The sequence below is a fragment of the Salmo trutta genome, chromosome 5 (genome assembly GCF_901001165.1).
Source record: "Salmo trutta chromosome 5, fSalTru1.1, whole genome shotgun sequence".
Lineage (NCBI taxonomy): Eukaryota > Metazoa > Chordata > Actinopteri > Salmoniformes > Salmonidae > Salmo > Salmo trutta.
Genome location: NC_042961.1, coordinates 41,509,352 through 41,526,783, shown reverse-complemented (window position 1 = coordinate 41,526,783; position 17,432 = coordinate 41,509,352). Strand labels below are relative to the sequence as shown.

General features: G+C 42.0%; 1 protein-coding gene across 2 annotated transcripts; it reads left to right on the top strand.

Moving 5' to 3' along the window:
- Positions 1 to 5,254: 5,254 nt before the first annotated feature.
- On the top strand, positions 5,255 to 12,427 carry LOC115194163 (uncharacterized). Of its 2 annotated transcripts, XM_029753611.1 has the most exons (6): positions 5,255 to 5,617; positions 5,768 to 5,874; positions 6,434 to 6,545; positions 6,679 to 6,797; positions 10,926 to 11,021; positions 11,514 to 12,427. In XM_029753611.1, the coding sequence occupies exons 1-6, from the start codon at positions 5,344 to 5,346 to the stop codon at positions 12,222 to 12,224; spliced, it is 1,419 nt and encodes a 472-aa protein (XP_029609471.1). In that variant the 5' UTR covers positions 5,255 to 5,343; the 3' UTR covers positions 12,225 to 12,427. The 2 variants fall into 2 exon arrangements, with proteins under 2 accessions (XP_029609471.1, XP_029609472.1); XM_029753612.1 differs by lacking the exons at positions 10,926 to 11,021; positions 11,514 to 12,427 and adding an exon at positions 9,665 to 10,890.
- The last annotated feature ends 5,005 nt before the right edge of the window (positions 12,428 to 17,432 follow it).

Below are 17,432 nucleotides of genomic sequence, written 5' to 3'. Positions count from 1 at the left end.
AGTCAAATACTTTCTATAGAACAAACTTCACGTCAGGACAGGCAACCGAAATGACTAATTAATGTATGTGTGTTTGTTATATTAAACATAGAGGAGGGAGTCAAATGTAGGCAAGCAATAAACATCTCAGTACAACTACTAGTCTAATAAGACATGGGAGAGATGACGAATTTTGGCAAACACATTTATTTATAGACTAATACACTTGAAACAAATAGCCAAACCCGACAACTGAAGACGTTACTAGTGCCTCCCCGCCATCATAAACAAGTAACAGAATCGATCTTCTCAGTACCTGTTAGTGTATTAAGCTGACACAGACCAGAATCATTATTTTATGTGGGTTCCTTTACTTGCATATTGGTTGACCTCCTGCTACAGCGTTGTGAACGTATGACAGGTATTGCTTGCAGTTGCATGCATGTTACAAAGGTTTAAGCTAAACATTTAACAAATAGATAAATCAGCTATTTTGCTTACTGTTGAAGAATGATAAATAGCCAGACTTGTCGCGTTTTACTGTAAAGCTAATATTGCATGCATTGGGACTGCTGGTGTTTTATTTCTAATGATCAGGCTTGCATTGTATACATTCATACAACTATAACACCCATTCATATTATTAAATGACTCTGATGTTCAAGATAGCTTGGTTTTATATTCAACTCATGCATTGATAACTAATATTGCTAGGCGATATGATGCAATATAACTAGATTAGAAGGCCTAGGCTACTTCATCCTAATGTAAGCTAAATGCATTGGACACAAAACAATCACTGGCATATTGTAAAGGATAACTTGTCCAATTTAATTATTTGCATGCATGTAAAACAATAATATATTACATTAAATGAATACACTATTGTAATATTATTCATGCCTTTCTCTCCTTGAAGGGAATTAGACAGATGAACTACAGCCCCCAGATGCCCAAGCTTCAAAACCAAAACTTTGGGGAATGGCGAGACGTCAACACTTGTCATTTTTTATAAATATTAACACTTATTGGTTTTCCTGTATCTGTGCATGAATCCTTAGAACACAGTCCATTGTACAAAATAAGTCATCCCCAAGTGGGGGACATATGAAGGAGATGAACCTCCAACATTGTTGTCTCAATTGTTAGACCATGGATAGTTGAACAAGGTGTTCGTGCTGGGCAGGAATAAAAACTTGCACACACTCCAGTACCCTGGGACACAAATCGCCCACATCTTTATTTTAGAATGAGCTGACAATTCTGCATGATAGAAGTAGATCCACACTTTATTCTCTATCTAACATAGGGATGTTGCACACTGCTGAAAGAACTCCCGACTAAACTCACTGCTCCGATTCGAGTGCTGGTTCAAGTTGTGAGAACCACAACTACCTTTATTCATGTGCAATGGTTCTGTAAACAGTTTTGCATATTCATAGGCTTGATCAAGTTGTCACCGATTTATTTTTAATTGATAATTGAAAAAAGTGTCTTCATATGCAATGGTGCAACAAGCTGGGAGGGGAAAATGACAACAAGAAAGTTAGCAAACAGACACTGCATGCATGTATTTACTGATCACATAAGAATGCATAAATAACCTGGCTGGCTGGCTAGCAAGCCTAGATTGAACCAAACACAGCCAACTGCATTTCCTACGTTTTTACTCAGATGTTAAAACATCGTACCTCCAAACCAGTCGGACACGACTGTTATGTACTGCCAAGCCGATGCCATGGAGTGAAATGAACACATCAGTTGCCAGCTGTCCTTGAAAAAAATGATTTGCTAGATTTGTCTTTAGCTGGCTAGCAAATTCACGAATTCAGGATTATAAAACTGTTAAGTGTCTTCACAATTGACACAATGCTAACCTTAAAGATCGCCTGCTAGCTAGCTATCAAGTCAGACTTAGCTTGGCTAGTGGGCTGATAAATGTCACCAGTGATTCAACATGTTAATTCAAAATTAGAAAGTAATTTGTTGAACTTTAACATAATTTGGTGAATAAATAGACGTAATAATTACATTTCACAAGGTTATTCCAAGTGTGAACTTCTGTCCATCGTTAATTTTAATTTACATTTTTGTGTCGCAATAAGTTATGGGATACGGGTCCCAGGCGAAGGGTTTCGACCTGAAAGAATACAGCCAAAGACAGAACAGTATGAAGATAAGCAAAAATTGAAATCCCCGATCTAAACTCATGCGTAAAAACACGTCATCAGGTCTAACGGTAAACTGCGCATGTGTAGGCTGTCAACTCAAAGGCAGTACTTTGATATAAAGTTGTTTTTGACAGTGAGGGCTTTTGCATAGGTGCTTTTTTTTGCGATTTTTGTGGTACAGAAAAAAAAAGCCCTGAATGTAAATTAACGTTATTAACTGGTTCCCATGCTTTTAAAATAAAGGTCCTGTTCTGGAACAGTATAGATCACTTTTGTTTTTCGGTTCGGGTGCTGTTCCTCAAATAATTTCTTTATTTTCATGTTTTTGGTTCTGTTCCCTGAATCGGTTCCAACCCTACACTTAAGACATTGGCTCGAATCTACAAAGCGAACTATAAAATATGGTTCATGTGTGCTTTGTTTTCCAGATCTCCCAAGTATCCTTGTAGAACTTCCGGTAAAGTAAGCACATACTTATGTTTACAGAAATATATGGAGATCAATGAAACTCTGGAAAATCATCTGAACACGTGCATACTATGATTGACAGTCCATGCTGTAGGATGGTTCATGAAGTATATTTTTCATTGTGTCGACCTAACTTTTTCAATGCATTTGTCCTTAGGAATGCAGTCTTTTTTTGTGTACCCCACACGGTCCCCACGTGTTTACCCAAGAGGGTTTCATCTACAATAGGTTAAAGATGGGTAGATGCGCGTGAGGGCCCCCACCGACCCAGAGGACTGGGTCATCTCCCTCTCCAAGGCCAACAACAGTAAGGACTTTAATCAGGTCGACACTAGCAAGGACAGACGGTATTCCAGGGCGCGTTCTCGGAGCATGCGCAGAACAGCTGGCAGGGATATTCATGGTCATTTTCAAACTTTCCTTGTCCCAGTCTGTAATCTCCACATGTCAAGCTGACCACCATCATTCCTGTTCCCAAAAACCTCCCTGTAGCACTCAAATCTGTAATCATGAAGTGCTTTGAAAGGCTGGATATGGCACACATCAACTCCCTCATCCCAGACACCCTAGACTCTAATTTGCATACTGCTCCAACAGATCCATAGATGACACAATCTCAATTGCACTCCACACTGCCCTCGCCCACTAAGATAAGAGGAATACCTATGTGGGAATGCTGTTCACTGACTACAGCACAGCGTTCAAAACCATTGTCCCCTCCAAGCTCGTCACCAAGCTTAGGACCCTGGTACTGAACACCTCCCTCTGCAACTGGGTCCTGGACTTCCTGACGGCTGACTCCAGGTAGTGAGGGTAGGCAACATCACCTCCGCCACTCTGACCCTCAACACGGGGTGTGTGCTTAGTCCCCCTGTTCACCCACAACTGCATGGCCACTCACGACTCCAACACCATCATTAAGTTTGCTAACGACACAACATGGTAGGCCTGATCACCGGCGGCGATGGGACAGCCTACAGGGAGGAGGTCAGTGACCTGGCAGTGTGGAGGCAGGACAACAACCTCTCAGTGTCAGTAAGACCAAGGAGCTGATCGTGGGCTACAGGAAACGGAGGGCCCAGCACGCCCCTATCCACACTGATGGGGCTGCAGTGGAGCTGGTTGAGCGGTTCAAGTTTCTCGGTGTACAAATCACGTACACTTGATATGGCAACAGCACCGCTCTCGATCGCATGGCGCTACAAAGGGTGGTGCAGAAAGCCCAGTACATCACTGGGGCTGAGCTCCCTGCCATCCAAGACCTCTATTTCAGGCGGTGTGAAAGGAAGATCCGGAAGATCATGTAACTCAGTAAAATCTTTGAACTTGTTGCATGTTGCATTTATATTTCTGTTCAGTATATACACCTCGTTCAACTATTCATGGTTTACAATTGAGTCCACAATGAGTTGAGGTGTTAGTGAAGGGCTGGAACAAATACCTGTAAACTCCTGTCCTGTGTAAAAACAACAACTGGTAGTTGTCAGGACTAAATTTTCCCTCATGTACTAAACAAGCTTTTGAGGTTCCTCCCCTTGTTTTGTCCCCCACTTGGGGATGACTTATTTTGTACAATGGACTGTGTTCTAAAGACTCATGCACAGATACAGGAAAGCCAATCAGTTAATATTTCTTCCAATTACAAGTCTTGTCTCCCCACGGTTCTGGTGTTGAGGCTTGGGCAACTGGGGGCTGCAGTTCATCTGTCTAATCCCCTGCAAGGAGAGAAAGGCATTAATAACATTAGAATGGTGTATTCATTTCATTTAATATATACTGAACAAAAATATAAAAGCAACAAGTTCATAGATGGACATCAGTCAATTTAAATAATGTCATTAGGCCCTAATATATGGATTTCACATGACTGGGCAGGGGCTCAGCCATAGGTGGGCCTGGGAGGGCATAGACCCACCCACTGGGGAGCCAGACCCAGCCAATCAGAATGAGTTTTTCCCACAAAAAGTCTTTATTACAGACAGAAATACTCCTCCGTTTCATTAGTTGCCTGGGTGGCTGGTCTCAGATGATCCCGCAGGTGAAGAAGCCGGATGTGGAGGTCCAGAACTGGCGTGGTTACACGTGGTCAGCAGTTGTGAAGCCGGTCGGATGTACTGCCAAATTCTCTAAAACGATGTTGGAGGTGGCTTATGCTAGAGAAATGAACATTAAATTATCTGGCAACAGCTCTGTTGGACATTCCTGCACTCAGCATGCCAATTGCATGATCCCTCAAAAATGATTCCTTTTATTGTCCCCAGCACTAGGTGCACCTGTAACAATTATGCTGTTTAATCAGCTGTTTAATCAGCTTCTTGATATGCCACACCTGTCAGGTGGGTGGATTATCTTGGCAAAGGAGAAATGCTCACTAAACAGGGATGTAAACACATTTGTGTGCAACATTTTAGAGAAATAAGCCTTTTGTGCATATGTAATATTTCTAGGATCTTTTATTTCAGCTCATGAAACCAACACTTTACATGTTGCGTTTATATTGTTGTTCAGTATATATTCCTGTTTGATATGCATGCATATACACTGAGTGTACAAAACACTAAGAACACCTTTGTAATATTGAGTTGCCTTCAATGAAGGACTTTTATTTTAAAAACGAACAACAAACTCCCCTATTGTGGCTAGCTTCACATAGGTGCTAGCACTATCACCTTCAAACTACTTAGCACGTTCAGATACTTGTCATTGTATAAAGAAAGAGACGACCATGGCGAATTGTGACTATTTACAAACTCAGCTAACATCTGTTTTGAACTCGCTCGTTAAAATTGCGGTCGTAGAACTACTGCGAATTGTAGAGGATAGCGCCGTTGAACTTCGTCTGGAGGTGTCCAAGAGTAAATTTGAGAACGAAGCACTGAAAATTGAGAACGAATCTAACAAAAATAAGTTACAGAGTTTGGAAGCAGAACTGTGGACAGCGGGAAATCGACCATGTTCAATATGTTATCGTTGTGTTGGTATTCCAGCTCGCGGTAAAGGTAGTTCAATTTGCTAACATAGCTAACGTTAGTTTATTCGCTTGCAATGATGGAGGTGTTACAAACTGGACAGTGCATGGATAAGCAAGATACAGTATCTAGCTAGTTAACGTTCGCTTGCTAATGGTGTTTCTTCTGTTTGTGGCCCAGGTGGATGCGTCAGTACCAAAAGAGATAGAGATGCTGCTGGTCCTCCTAATTCTTCAGAGGACAATGCATCATCATGGCTGCAACAATCTGCTCATACCATGGAAGAGGTACAGTAGCTAGCTGTCTAACCTATATTGCTACCTAGCAAATATCATAAAAGCAGTCTGTTACCTAATATATTTAGCTAGTTAGATGCTAGCCCTTGATCATTATTCTGTTCTATTACACATAAGTCGGACGAAGGCGTGTTATGTACAGTTTTGTTAAGAGTTTATGAGCCCGACACTCAATCTGAACATTGAGACGCATTGCTTGCGGTACTGTTACGGTTTTAGAAGCACAAGGACCTTATTTTTCATATCAGATAGAAATAATTTCCAATAAACATAAGGTTAAATTGATACACACCTTTTTCTAGGGTTATCTCCATATTACAGCGTGTGTTTATGAAAGACAGAGCGACCGCCTGTGCTAATTAGCTGTCTAGCGTTCTCTGAACACCTGTGTGTAACGGGAAAAGGCCGCTAGAAATTCACGTTTATAAGAGTACATCTAGCCCAAGAGTAAATCTTGGACTACGTAGATGCATCATTTGCATCCATGTGCATATTCTTTCATGGTCTGTATGCAAACATGTGGGACTTCATTCCACTCTACTTGATTCAGACTACAGCGGCCATGGAGCGGGATGGGATTCACATCGTTGTCATTAAGAACGAAGCTGGGCATGATGGCACACATCGGAAGAAAGACACACAGGCTGGAAGTTCAACAGAAGGTAACAATTCATATTTGTCTCACGTAGAAAGTATTGTTACATCAGATTGTATCAGGCCCCATTGTCGACGATTTGAAATGATGTACTTCAAACTGTCCTACACCTCATTTACAAAGCTTGTGTCTGTTTGCAGGTGAGCAGCCGTGTCCCAAAGTGGACATGGTGTACGGCAAGGAGTGGAGCCAAAGCCTGTGGCGAGACAGAGATGCTGTCAAGGAGGACTCTGCAGGACCATCGGTGACCCAGCGACAGGTCAGTTCTCTTTCTAAGGCAGAGGTCCTTATCTGATAAAGGCATGTAGGCTTTACATACAGAAGCTGTTGACACGGTTGGGAGTGTCCGATTGAGACCTACAGCCACAGAATTAGATTAGAAAATGTTCCTCTACGTCTTCAGTGCAAAATGTGATGACGCAAGTGCATCATATGATAACACTTTTAGATATTAACTTCACCGCTGGCATGCAAAATCATTTGGGGACCATTTCAACAGTGGACTAATGAAACAATACCACACGGTTCTTTTGAGTAAAATATCCCAATTAAGTAGATAAGTCTCTCATACCTTCTCTTGCTACTTCACTTGACTGAGTTCACATTCCAATCGCAACAGACTAAGAGCCTTTGGCAATGAATGGGAAAGAAAACGAAAGGATGTAACGCAAACTCAGAGTTGACAGAAGTGAACTTTGGAGGAGTATGATGGCAAGAACAGTAGGGATGTAATAATTCACTTAAGTGTACAGGTCCCCGGTTCAAATGTTTTAAGAGGAGCCAAACCGATTGAACATTGTGAATCACCGGTTCACTAATGATTTTTAGTCATTGTTATATTCTGAAAATATCTCTTATCTGTTGTGACTGAATTGATGCTTCCTCTCCTTCGGTTCAGTAGCCTATGAACTTTTTATGCTTGTAAACGTATGACTGTCAGATAACAACTGTGCGCACAGTTCGGGAGACAGCTGCTCGAGCCAACGAGAGGTAGGCCTATCCCTGTACCAATGGGCTATTCATACATCTGCGTGGCATCTTTAACATTCAGACGCTTATAAAATGTCTTTCACAATGTCAAATCATAGGCTTTATTAGTTGAGTGACAAGCAATGTCATTTGCTTGTCACTAAACTAATTGTAACTCAACTAATTGTTACCAAATGCACTGTAGAAAATTGTGTTTTACCGGAGTTGTGTGGCCTAGGGGCGTGGACGCAACTCACTTCCAACTGCAGATTGGGGCTTTAGATCAGATTTTATTTAGATTACTCCGGTTCACCTTAAGAAATAGTATTGGTAGTTTTTTTTACCTGAACAGGGTAAGACGGCAACATTTTTTGGAGCTGCGCATGGTCTCATTCATTGGTCAAAGTATACAATTCCAAACGGTCTAACCATTCGAGTTTGAGACCCCGTAAAATCCAAAGCTTTGTTATATTAATTGGCTAAATGCCAGGCTAATTTCTAAAGATAAATATTGTCATAGGACTAGCTCACAATATTTTTTTATCCGTAAAAATTAGAAGTTAATCAATGGGTGATGGTGATTTCAGATTTAAAAAGTGGGGGGACAAAAAGCATAAATTGCCCACACCCCTAATCTGATGCTCAGTCTGCCCTATGGCTCAGGGGCAGTGCTATCTGGGATCCTTGGGATGTCCCTACCCTAATTTTGTTATTATTCTTTTAATAAAAAGTTAACTGTACAATCTGCTTCCTGCTGTTTAGGGAAAGGCAAGATCTATTTCTAAAAAAAATAAGCTCACTTTAATTCTTAGCTTTTTAATTAACTAGCCCATCAGTATGTTTTTTTTAAACTTTAAATCCTAGTCAATCCAAAAGCCCAGATTTTTATAGGTGGGAACCCGATCAATGGGAGAACCATTCAATTAATAAATAAATTGAGTGTACAAAACATTACGAACACCTGCTCTTTCCATGACAGCTTTCACCTGGTGAGTCTATGATCCTTTATTGATGTCACCGGTTAAATCCACTTCAATCAGTGTAGATGAAGGGGAGGAGACGGGTTAAAGAAGGATTTTTAAGCCTTCAGACAATTGAGACATGGATTGTGTGTGTTTGCCATTCAGAGGGTGAAGGGGCAAGACAAAATATTTAAGTGCCTTTGAACGGGGCATGGTAGTACATCCCAGGCACACCAGTTTGTGTGTCAAGAACTGCAACGCTGCTGGGTTTTTCATGCTCAACAGTTTCCCGTGTGTATCAAGAATGGTCCACCACCCAAAGGACATCCAACCAACTTGACACAACTGTGGGAAGTATTGGAGTCAACATGGGCCAGCATTGTTGTGGAACACTTTCGAGACCTTGTAGAGCCCATGACCTGACAAATTGAGGCTGTTCTTAGGGCAAAAGGGGTGGGTGAGTGCAACTCAATATTAAGGTGTTCCTAATGTTTTTTACACTGTGTATGTAGTCCATCAGATTTTTTTGTTGTTGTTGCAAGAATTAGAGAACAACATATATTTAATCTTGGCCAACCAGGGCATTTCGTGAGGCAACAAAGTCAGATTGCAGCTCTAACAACGCCTGGTCTACAGTTGGGGCAATGACATACATTACAGTATAGTCTGCATGTAGATTAATATTACAAGTTAACAGACCAATATTATTTCTATAAATAGTAAAGAACATGTCCCAGTACCGAACCCTGTAGTACACCTTCGTTAATATCCAGGAACTTAGACGTAACACCATCAGAAATCAGTGTTCTGTCTGACAATTCTCAAACCACTTGCAAGAAGCCAGATACAGGCCTATTTTAGTCAACCTCTGAATTAAATTGTGATGGTCAACCGTGTCAAAGGCTTTCGAACGGTCTATAAATAAGGCAGCACAATGGTTTTTATGATCTAAGCAATTGAACACATCTAAAACAAGAGTAGCAGCTGAAACTGTTTTATGTCCAGGTCTAAAACCAGACTGGTGCACATTAACCATAACCCTAACCATTTTTAAAGTTAAACTTCAATGGGGTAGGGATGTCCCAGGGATCCCAGATAGCACGGATCTGTGGCTCAGCTCCGGTACTGACACACATTCTCTTTATTTGTTTTATTTCTAACACGCTGATTGAAAAACATAGCTCTCTCTCCACAGTGGCTTACACCTGGGCAGTCAAGTTCTGTGGACTTACGAAATCTGCGCCGGCGCCGAAGAGTAAGAACTCAACCGCATCCGCAAAGGAGAGGGACCTACCTCAGGTACACCCCCGAGCAAAGGGCCAAGATTGCGCGGATGTGCATGGAGGTGGGTGCACAGATGGCCGCAGCCATGATGTCTGAGGAATTGGGACGACGCATCAGCCCCAACACTGTGAGGTCCATGAGGATCAGCTACGAACAGACGGTCGAAAGCATGGGCGTCCAGAAAGTGGAAGACCTACCCCATTTGAGGCCATTCAGAACAGACATGTTTGATGAGGAGATTACTCGCTTCGTAATGGTGAGGAGAAGAGCTGGAGGTCAGGTTAGCCCGTCCATGCTGATGGTAGCCACGCGAGACATTGTGATGCGCAGAAACCCGGAGATGCTGGCAGAGAATGGCGGTCATATCCTAATCAGCACAAATTGGGCCCGTTGTTGGCTCCGGCGGTTGGCAGGAAATAGAATCACGTCAAAGAGGTAGTGAAGATATTGCAGGAGTCCTCTACTGTTAGGACAGTGTTTTTACATGAATGAGAATTCCTCATGTTTGTGTGTTGAAGTTAAGGAAGATGTGTAACATTCCATGTTGACTGGTGTCCGGTGTGATGGTGTGGTTAGGAGAATCTGCATGCAGCATGTAACCGGATGCCATTGTGCTGTGTTCTCAGAAGTTGGTGTTGGGAGTTCATATCTTTAGTATTTACATTTTCTGAATATTCAAACTTTTTGAAGCGAACTATTCAGATCAATGCTTTTCATATATTTCATAAGGGGATGGATGGGTTTGGTGTTATAACAATGGTATGTAACTTGGCTAATGTCTTGTATGAGGTAACCACATACGGTTTTGTTAGCTTTTTATATTGATGTGTATTGTGTATATTGATGTGTGTAGTGTATATTGATGTGTGTGTGTATAGTGTAATTGATGTTATCATGCAGGGCTCACCTGCAAAAGAGACCATGGTATCAGTATGACTCCCTGTTTAAATAAAGGTTAAATTAAATCAACTGTATTAGAAGTTTTTGAAAATAAATATATATATACACCTCACAATCCTTAGTGCCTCTTATGTTTTATTCATTTAGTACCTTAGCGTGTGTGAGCGAGAATGTGTTTATGCGATTGTGCTACCACTACAGAGAAGCATCGGCATGTGCCATGAAAAAAGTAACAAATGAAAGCTGTAACATGTAATATGTCAAACACACAGGTCAAGACTGTTTCGGCTCAGAAAAGGCGGAGTGTATGTGTAAAGAAGTCGGTCATAGAAGATGAACCTGCTGACTCATCAGATGCTGGTACCCAGGTACATCAAAATGGACCTCTTTCAATTATTTGTGGTATAAAATAGCTGCTTGTTGCACTCAGTGTGAGAGGAAAAATGATGCTTCTGATCAGTCAAGCCCTGAGAGAGGCTGATTACTCCATCAGAATCAAGTACATTTACATATACCTGGAATTTGACTTAGTGAATAGGTGCTGCCAGCAATGGACAATGTACAAACAGAATACAGACAGTCGACATACAGAATATACAGTAAACGTAAAGCTGATTTACAGTGAGGATATACAATTTACAGAGGGGATGGATATCTTTATATGCAGAGGAAGGGATGCTACCATTACACACACATAGTGTTGTGTACATAGTGCAAATGCAGTATAGTGCAGTTATTAGTATGAGGTAATTAATGGAAAGGTGCAGTGTTGGGCTCAAATGCGTTGTATCAGGTACAACTTCAGTATATGGAAATGTGTAGACAGTGTGACAAACGTACCTCTTGGTCTTTCTCCACAGCACCAGAACACCACTGAATCCTGTGATGTGGAGAAAAGTTGTGCATTTGGAAGTTTTGAACCAGAAAGTTGTTTGAACTTTGAAGAAAACCACTTCTTGACTTCACCAGTCAACATCATGGTCCCGAAATGTGTGAAGCTACCAGGTGCAGCAGCTGTCATGGACACCCAATTAGACAAGTCCAAGGACTTTGACAACATGAACAACTCCGGAAGAAAGAAGAGAGGGAGAAAAAATGGCCCTTGTAAAGGCAATGTAAATTACTGTTTTGTATGTGGAGAGCCTCAATCGAAGATCTCCCGCCACTTGAAACAGCACGAGAAGGAAAATGTTGAAATTGCTTATGTCTTAAGTCTTGACATAGCTTCAAGACAGCGGAAAGTGTTGCTGGAGAAACTGAGGAACAAGGGAAATTTCCAACACAACACTAACGTCGTAAACAAGGGATCCGGGTGTCTCAAAGTAAAAAGGAAACCCAAACCGAATAGTGGCGCGAAGAGATTTGAACCTTGTCTTTACTGTAAAGGGATGTTCATTTGGCAAGATGTGCGAAGGCACATGGGAAGATGCCCTTGTAGACCTGAGGGTGGAGATAAAAACCAAGAGCATCATTATGGCAAGAAGCGGTTCCTACAGAGCTGCTACACTGGACGAGTGAGCAGCATGTTTAATAAAATCGATGTGCAGCTCACGCCTGACGGGGGCGATTAACTAGCACTTGTATTTTGCCTTGCCACGCTGGCTAAGCCCTCGTGTGGGTGCTGTCAAGCATGCTAGGCATCAACAGCCAATCCATTAGGGTCTAGAAGCTATAGTGAGCTTCAATTGGTCAATCGCGCTGCGTAATCAATCAAATGTATTTATTAAGCCCTTTTTTTATATATCAGCAGATGTCACAAAGTGCTATACAGAAACCCTACCTAAAACCCCAAATAGCAAGAAATGCAGAAGCACGGTGGCTAGGAAAAACTCCCTAGAAAGGCAGGAACCTAGGAAGAAACCTAGAGAGGAACCAGGCTCTGAGGGGTGGCCAGTCCTCTTTTGTCTGTGCCGGGTGGCGATTATAACAGTACATAGTCATTAAGGCCAGATTGTTCTCCAAAATGTTCAAACGTTCATAGATGACCAGCGGGGTCAGATAATAATCACAGTGGTTGTAGAGGGTGCAACAGGTCAGTATATTAGCAGTAAATGTCACTTGACTTTTCATAGCTGGGCATTCAGAGGTTGAAATAGCAGGTGCGGTAGAGAGAGGGAGAGGTGAAAACAGGAGGTCTGGGACAAGGTAGCACGTCCGGTGAACAGGTCAGGGTTCCATAGCCGCAGGCAGAACAGTTGAAACTGGAGCAGCAGCACGACCAGGTGGACTGGGGACAGCAAGGAGTCATCAGGCCAGGTAGTCCTGAGGCATGGTCCTAGGGCTCAGGTTCTCCAGGAGGGGAAGGAGAGGGAGAATTAGAGGGAGCATACTTAAATTCACACAAGACAAGAGAATAATACCAGATATAACAGACTGACCCTAGCCCCCCGGCACATAGAGTATTGCAGCATAGATACTGGAGGCTGAGACGGGGTCAGGAGTCACTGTGGCCCTGTCCGATGATACCCCCAGACAGGGCCAACCAGGCAGGATATAACCCAACCCACTTTGCCAAAGCACAGCCCCCACACCACTAGAGGGATATCTTCAACCACCAACGTACTATCCTGAGACAAGGCCGAGTATAGCCCACAAAGATCTCCCCTGCACGAGCCCGAGGAGACGACAAACGGGACAGGAAGATCACGTCAGTGACTCAACCCACCTAGGGATGGCATGGAAGAGCACTAATAAGCCAGTGACTCAGCCCCCGTAATAGGGTCAGAGGCAGAGAATCCCAATGGAGAGGGGAACGGGCCAGACTACACTCAATCATAGGACCTACTGAAGAGATGAGTCTTCAATAAAGACAAAGGTCGTGACTGGGTCTGCGTCTCACATGGATAGGTAGACCATTCCATAAAAATGTATCTCAATAGGAGAAAGCCCTGCCTCCAGCTGTTTGCTTAGAAATTCTAGGGACAATAAGAAGGCCTGCGTCTTGTGACCGTAGCATATGTGTAGGTATGTACGGCAGGACCAAACCTTGAAATCAGCCTTAGCCTGAGTATTCAAAGAGTTTTTGCTTAAAGTTCAGCTTTCCCCAACTAAGGTCCCGCTCTGTTCACGCTCCCTTGCCCATGCTCACATTGCCCAACGCTCCCTGCCCAATTTCACTTCTCTTCCACTGAAAATGATTGGCTTACCGTAGTTTAATTGTCCACATTGTCTTTAGTTAAAAGGTACCGTGAGAGCGTTTGATGAAGTGGCTCAAGCTTTCTCCAGGATACATTCTGTAGCAGCTAAATGCCTACAATGACGGTCTGCTTTCGTTACACCAACGCTACCCAGTATAGCAGCTCTGTTAGGGGCTGAACTCAAATCGCTAAGCTCATAAACCAGGTTGCAACCATAATGTCTAATACTCTATAAATGATCCCAACACTGTTCAGAGTGGACTGTCAGATTTTTGTTTTGTCCTGTTCTTTTATAGAATTTCCTGATTTAGCCTCGGTTTAAATTCTCCTCTCTAGGAAATGCGACAGAACGAGATTTGGTGTGTGTGTGTGTGTGTGTGTGTGTGTGTGTGTTTGAACATGGGAAGCGTTTGTACTTTCACCCTGCCAAAACATTAGTCACTCACCTTTCTAGATAAGGTGTTGTCTTGAAGTAGCTTAGACTAGCTAGCAAGCTTTCCAACTTCTTTCGCCAATTAGCTTCAGCCGGCAGGTGTGCGACCGTGGCAGTTGGTTTGAATTTGGTTAGCCTATCTGTGAGGCTAGCAGGAGTTAAAGTTCTCAGTCACTGCTGGTTTGGAGATGACATAGCCTAATACAGACAGAAGCATGTCTGTTCTACAAAATGTATTCCCAAATAAATGTATTCTCAAATATTTTATTTTCTCTGTTACGCTGTGTGCACCGAACTGACACGCATGATTGTTGATGACAATGATGTTCAGATGAAGGGAATTAAATAGTCTATAATGTGCACCAAAGCAGAGCTTAACTCAAACAGCGGTGTGTAGCCTACCATAGCTGGTAATTCAAAGCTTATACTTTATCACTCAGTTTGTAACTTTCCAGTGCTACTATTTTTGCCATGTAATGTTATTAAAATGTAATCAGACAGCACCATAGTAGGATAGTTTACCTATTTACTTAGTTGGCTTGTGTGTTCTGTATGCAAGATAAATATTCCACTCGAGCACAGTAGGTTGGTGGTACCTTAATTGGGGAGGGTGGGCTCGTAGTAATGGCTGGAGCGGAATAGGTGGAATGGTATCAAACGTATGGTTTCCATGTGTTTGATGCCGTTCCGGCCATTATCATGAGCCGTCCTCCCCTTAGCAGCCTCCTGTGCTCTCAAGATGCATTCAAGTTGCTAGAGCCATAGGAGGGAAAAGTATTCTGACAAGTCAATGCACAAAAGTTCTTCATGCAATCGCGGGAAAACACTTTTGGCCTTTGTTGCTAAAACATGTTTAATTCACACAAACTTACACTGAAAGTTTCAGTATTGATTATTTTAAACGGAAGAACATGTTAATTTGCTTTCATGAGTTTATTCTCTCACTGCCCTGAGTTTAAGACAAGGGTTTTGCTATCTTGGAATTAAGAATATTTCCAATAACTTATTTTCAAGAATCTAATTTCTTAACTTTTTGCTTTGTGCAATACATTTTTCAACAACTTTTTTGAGGAATACCAACTTTGCTAAATTTTCTTAAGTCTATAGTTAAGAAAAAAATGGTAGTTAACAAATGTCTTATGAAGGTTTTGTGAATCTGGGCCCTTGAGTTTTTCCACATTTTGTTACGTTACAGCCTTATTCTAAAATTGACGGGGGGGAAAAAAACAATTTAATCCGTCTACACACAATACCCCCATAATGACAAAGCAAAACTGTTTTTTTGAAATTTTTGCAAATTTATAACAAACTGAAATATCACATTTACATCAGTATTCAAACCCTTTGCTATGAGACTTGAAATTGAGCTCAGTTGCATCCTGTTTCCATTGATCATCCTTGAGCTGTTTCTACAGTTGACAGTGCATGTCAGAGCAAAAACCAAGCTATGCTGTTCCTAGGCTGTCATTGTAAATGATCTCGAAGGAATTGTCCATTGTCCAAGACAGGATTGTGTTGGCACAGATCGGGGGAAGGGTAACAAAAATTGGCAATGGAGTAGAATGTCCTTTTTACAAGTAATCAGAACTGAGCTTCCCAATTCATCCACATAAAAATTATCCTGGGGAGGACCCTGTACCCTCTAAGCAAGGGGACTGGAATTGGTAAAACTCGCAGTTTAACACACATACACAATGAACCTCTTTCCCTAAACAGGGGCGGTTCTGGGAGGGGGGGGCAGTGCCCCTGTGACAACAATTTTGGACCCCCTTACATTTTACATTTTAGTCATTTAGCAGACGCTCTTATCCAGAGCGACTTACAGTAGTGAATGCATACAATTCGTACATTTTTTTCTCCGTACTGGTCCCCCGTGGGAATCGAACCCACAACCCTGGCGTTGCAAACACCATGCTCTACCAACTGAGCCACATGGGACCAAGTTGAGGGAGTGTGCAATTGGCATGCTGATTGCAGGAATGTCCACCAGAGCTGTTGCCAGAGAATTTAATGTTCATCTTTCTACCATAAGCCGCCTCTGTCATTTTAGAGAATTTGGCAGTACGTCCGTCCGGCCTCACAACCGCACACCACGTGTAACCCTTGTGAGGTATGAAATAATTTTTACATAACTCATTTTTTGCTATCTTTCTATTATTAGACAGTGGCAACGCGAAACACTAATGATTATGAACATGGTCTTTTGCCTGCTAATGCCTGCAATGCAGTGAAGAAAACGATATGACAACAATGTCTAATGTAACTGGCCCCTCTAACAGTACAACTGGCCCCAGCTTGGCCCCCCCCCCCCATATTAAATGGTCTAGAACCGCCACTGTCCCTAAAGTATGAAAGGGGAGGTAACTTGGCCCCAATCAATAAAAGATCGACTAAGTTTCAGTCGTGAGATTTTTTTGTTGCTTTAACCAGTTAGGTACCGTCAATAAATTACACAATGTGACAATATTTTCATGTTGCACACCTTTTAGTTGTCTAATTTAAATGCGTTCAATATTTGTATATGCATTTTTACAATTTAAAGTTGGTTTGAAGTTGTCATTGAAATTTAGAGCTACTGACATTTTACAATATTGTCCCATGTACATTGTGTAATTTGCTGATGGTTCTTAACTAGCCCCATGGGGATATCAAATGCCACAGCAAATTGACAATGGGCATTAAGCGTCTATCATAGTCCTAAACGTGTATGCGTACACACTGCAGTGTTGTAGAACAATGGACCGTTGACTTTCATACTTTTTAAATTCTCGGCACAACTCAAACATTTTCTCTAACTTTCAACACATTCAAATTAGTAGAGGACGCATACCGGAGCTGTGTTGGTTGGGAATTGTGGGGAGGTGGCGTTTAGTGTTTCAGAGCAGTGTATCTATGTCACAATGGGATGCTGGACTATCGCGTCTCAGCGTCTGGACTAGGATTTGGGATCGGGTCGCGTACAGCAGCACAACGAATTTATGATTTACTTGGATGCTGCCAGCAGGTTTGAAATAAACCCAAACCAATGGAGATTTCTGGTATTCTTTATTCTGTGACGTTTTTTTCCACCTAATCTTTAAGACGTCATTTGAGAGACATGTGTAGCACATTAAGTAAACATAATATTCACATTTGCTTGTTGTATAGTTGAATTTTTGGCAATTACATTTTAAATGAATCTCAAATTAAATGAATTCAATTCGAAATGA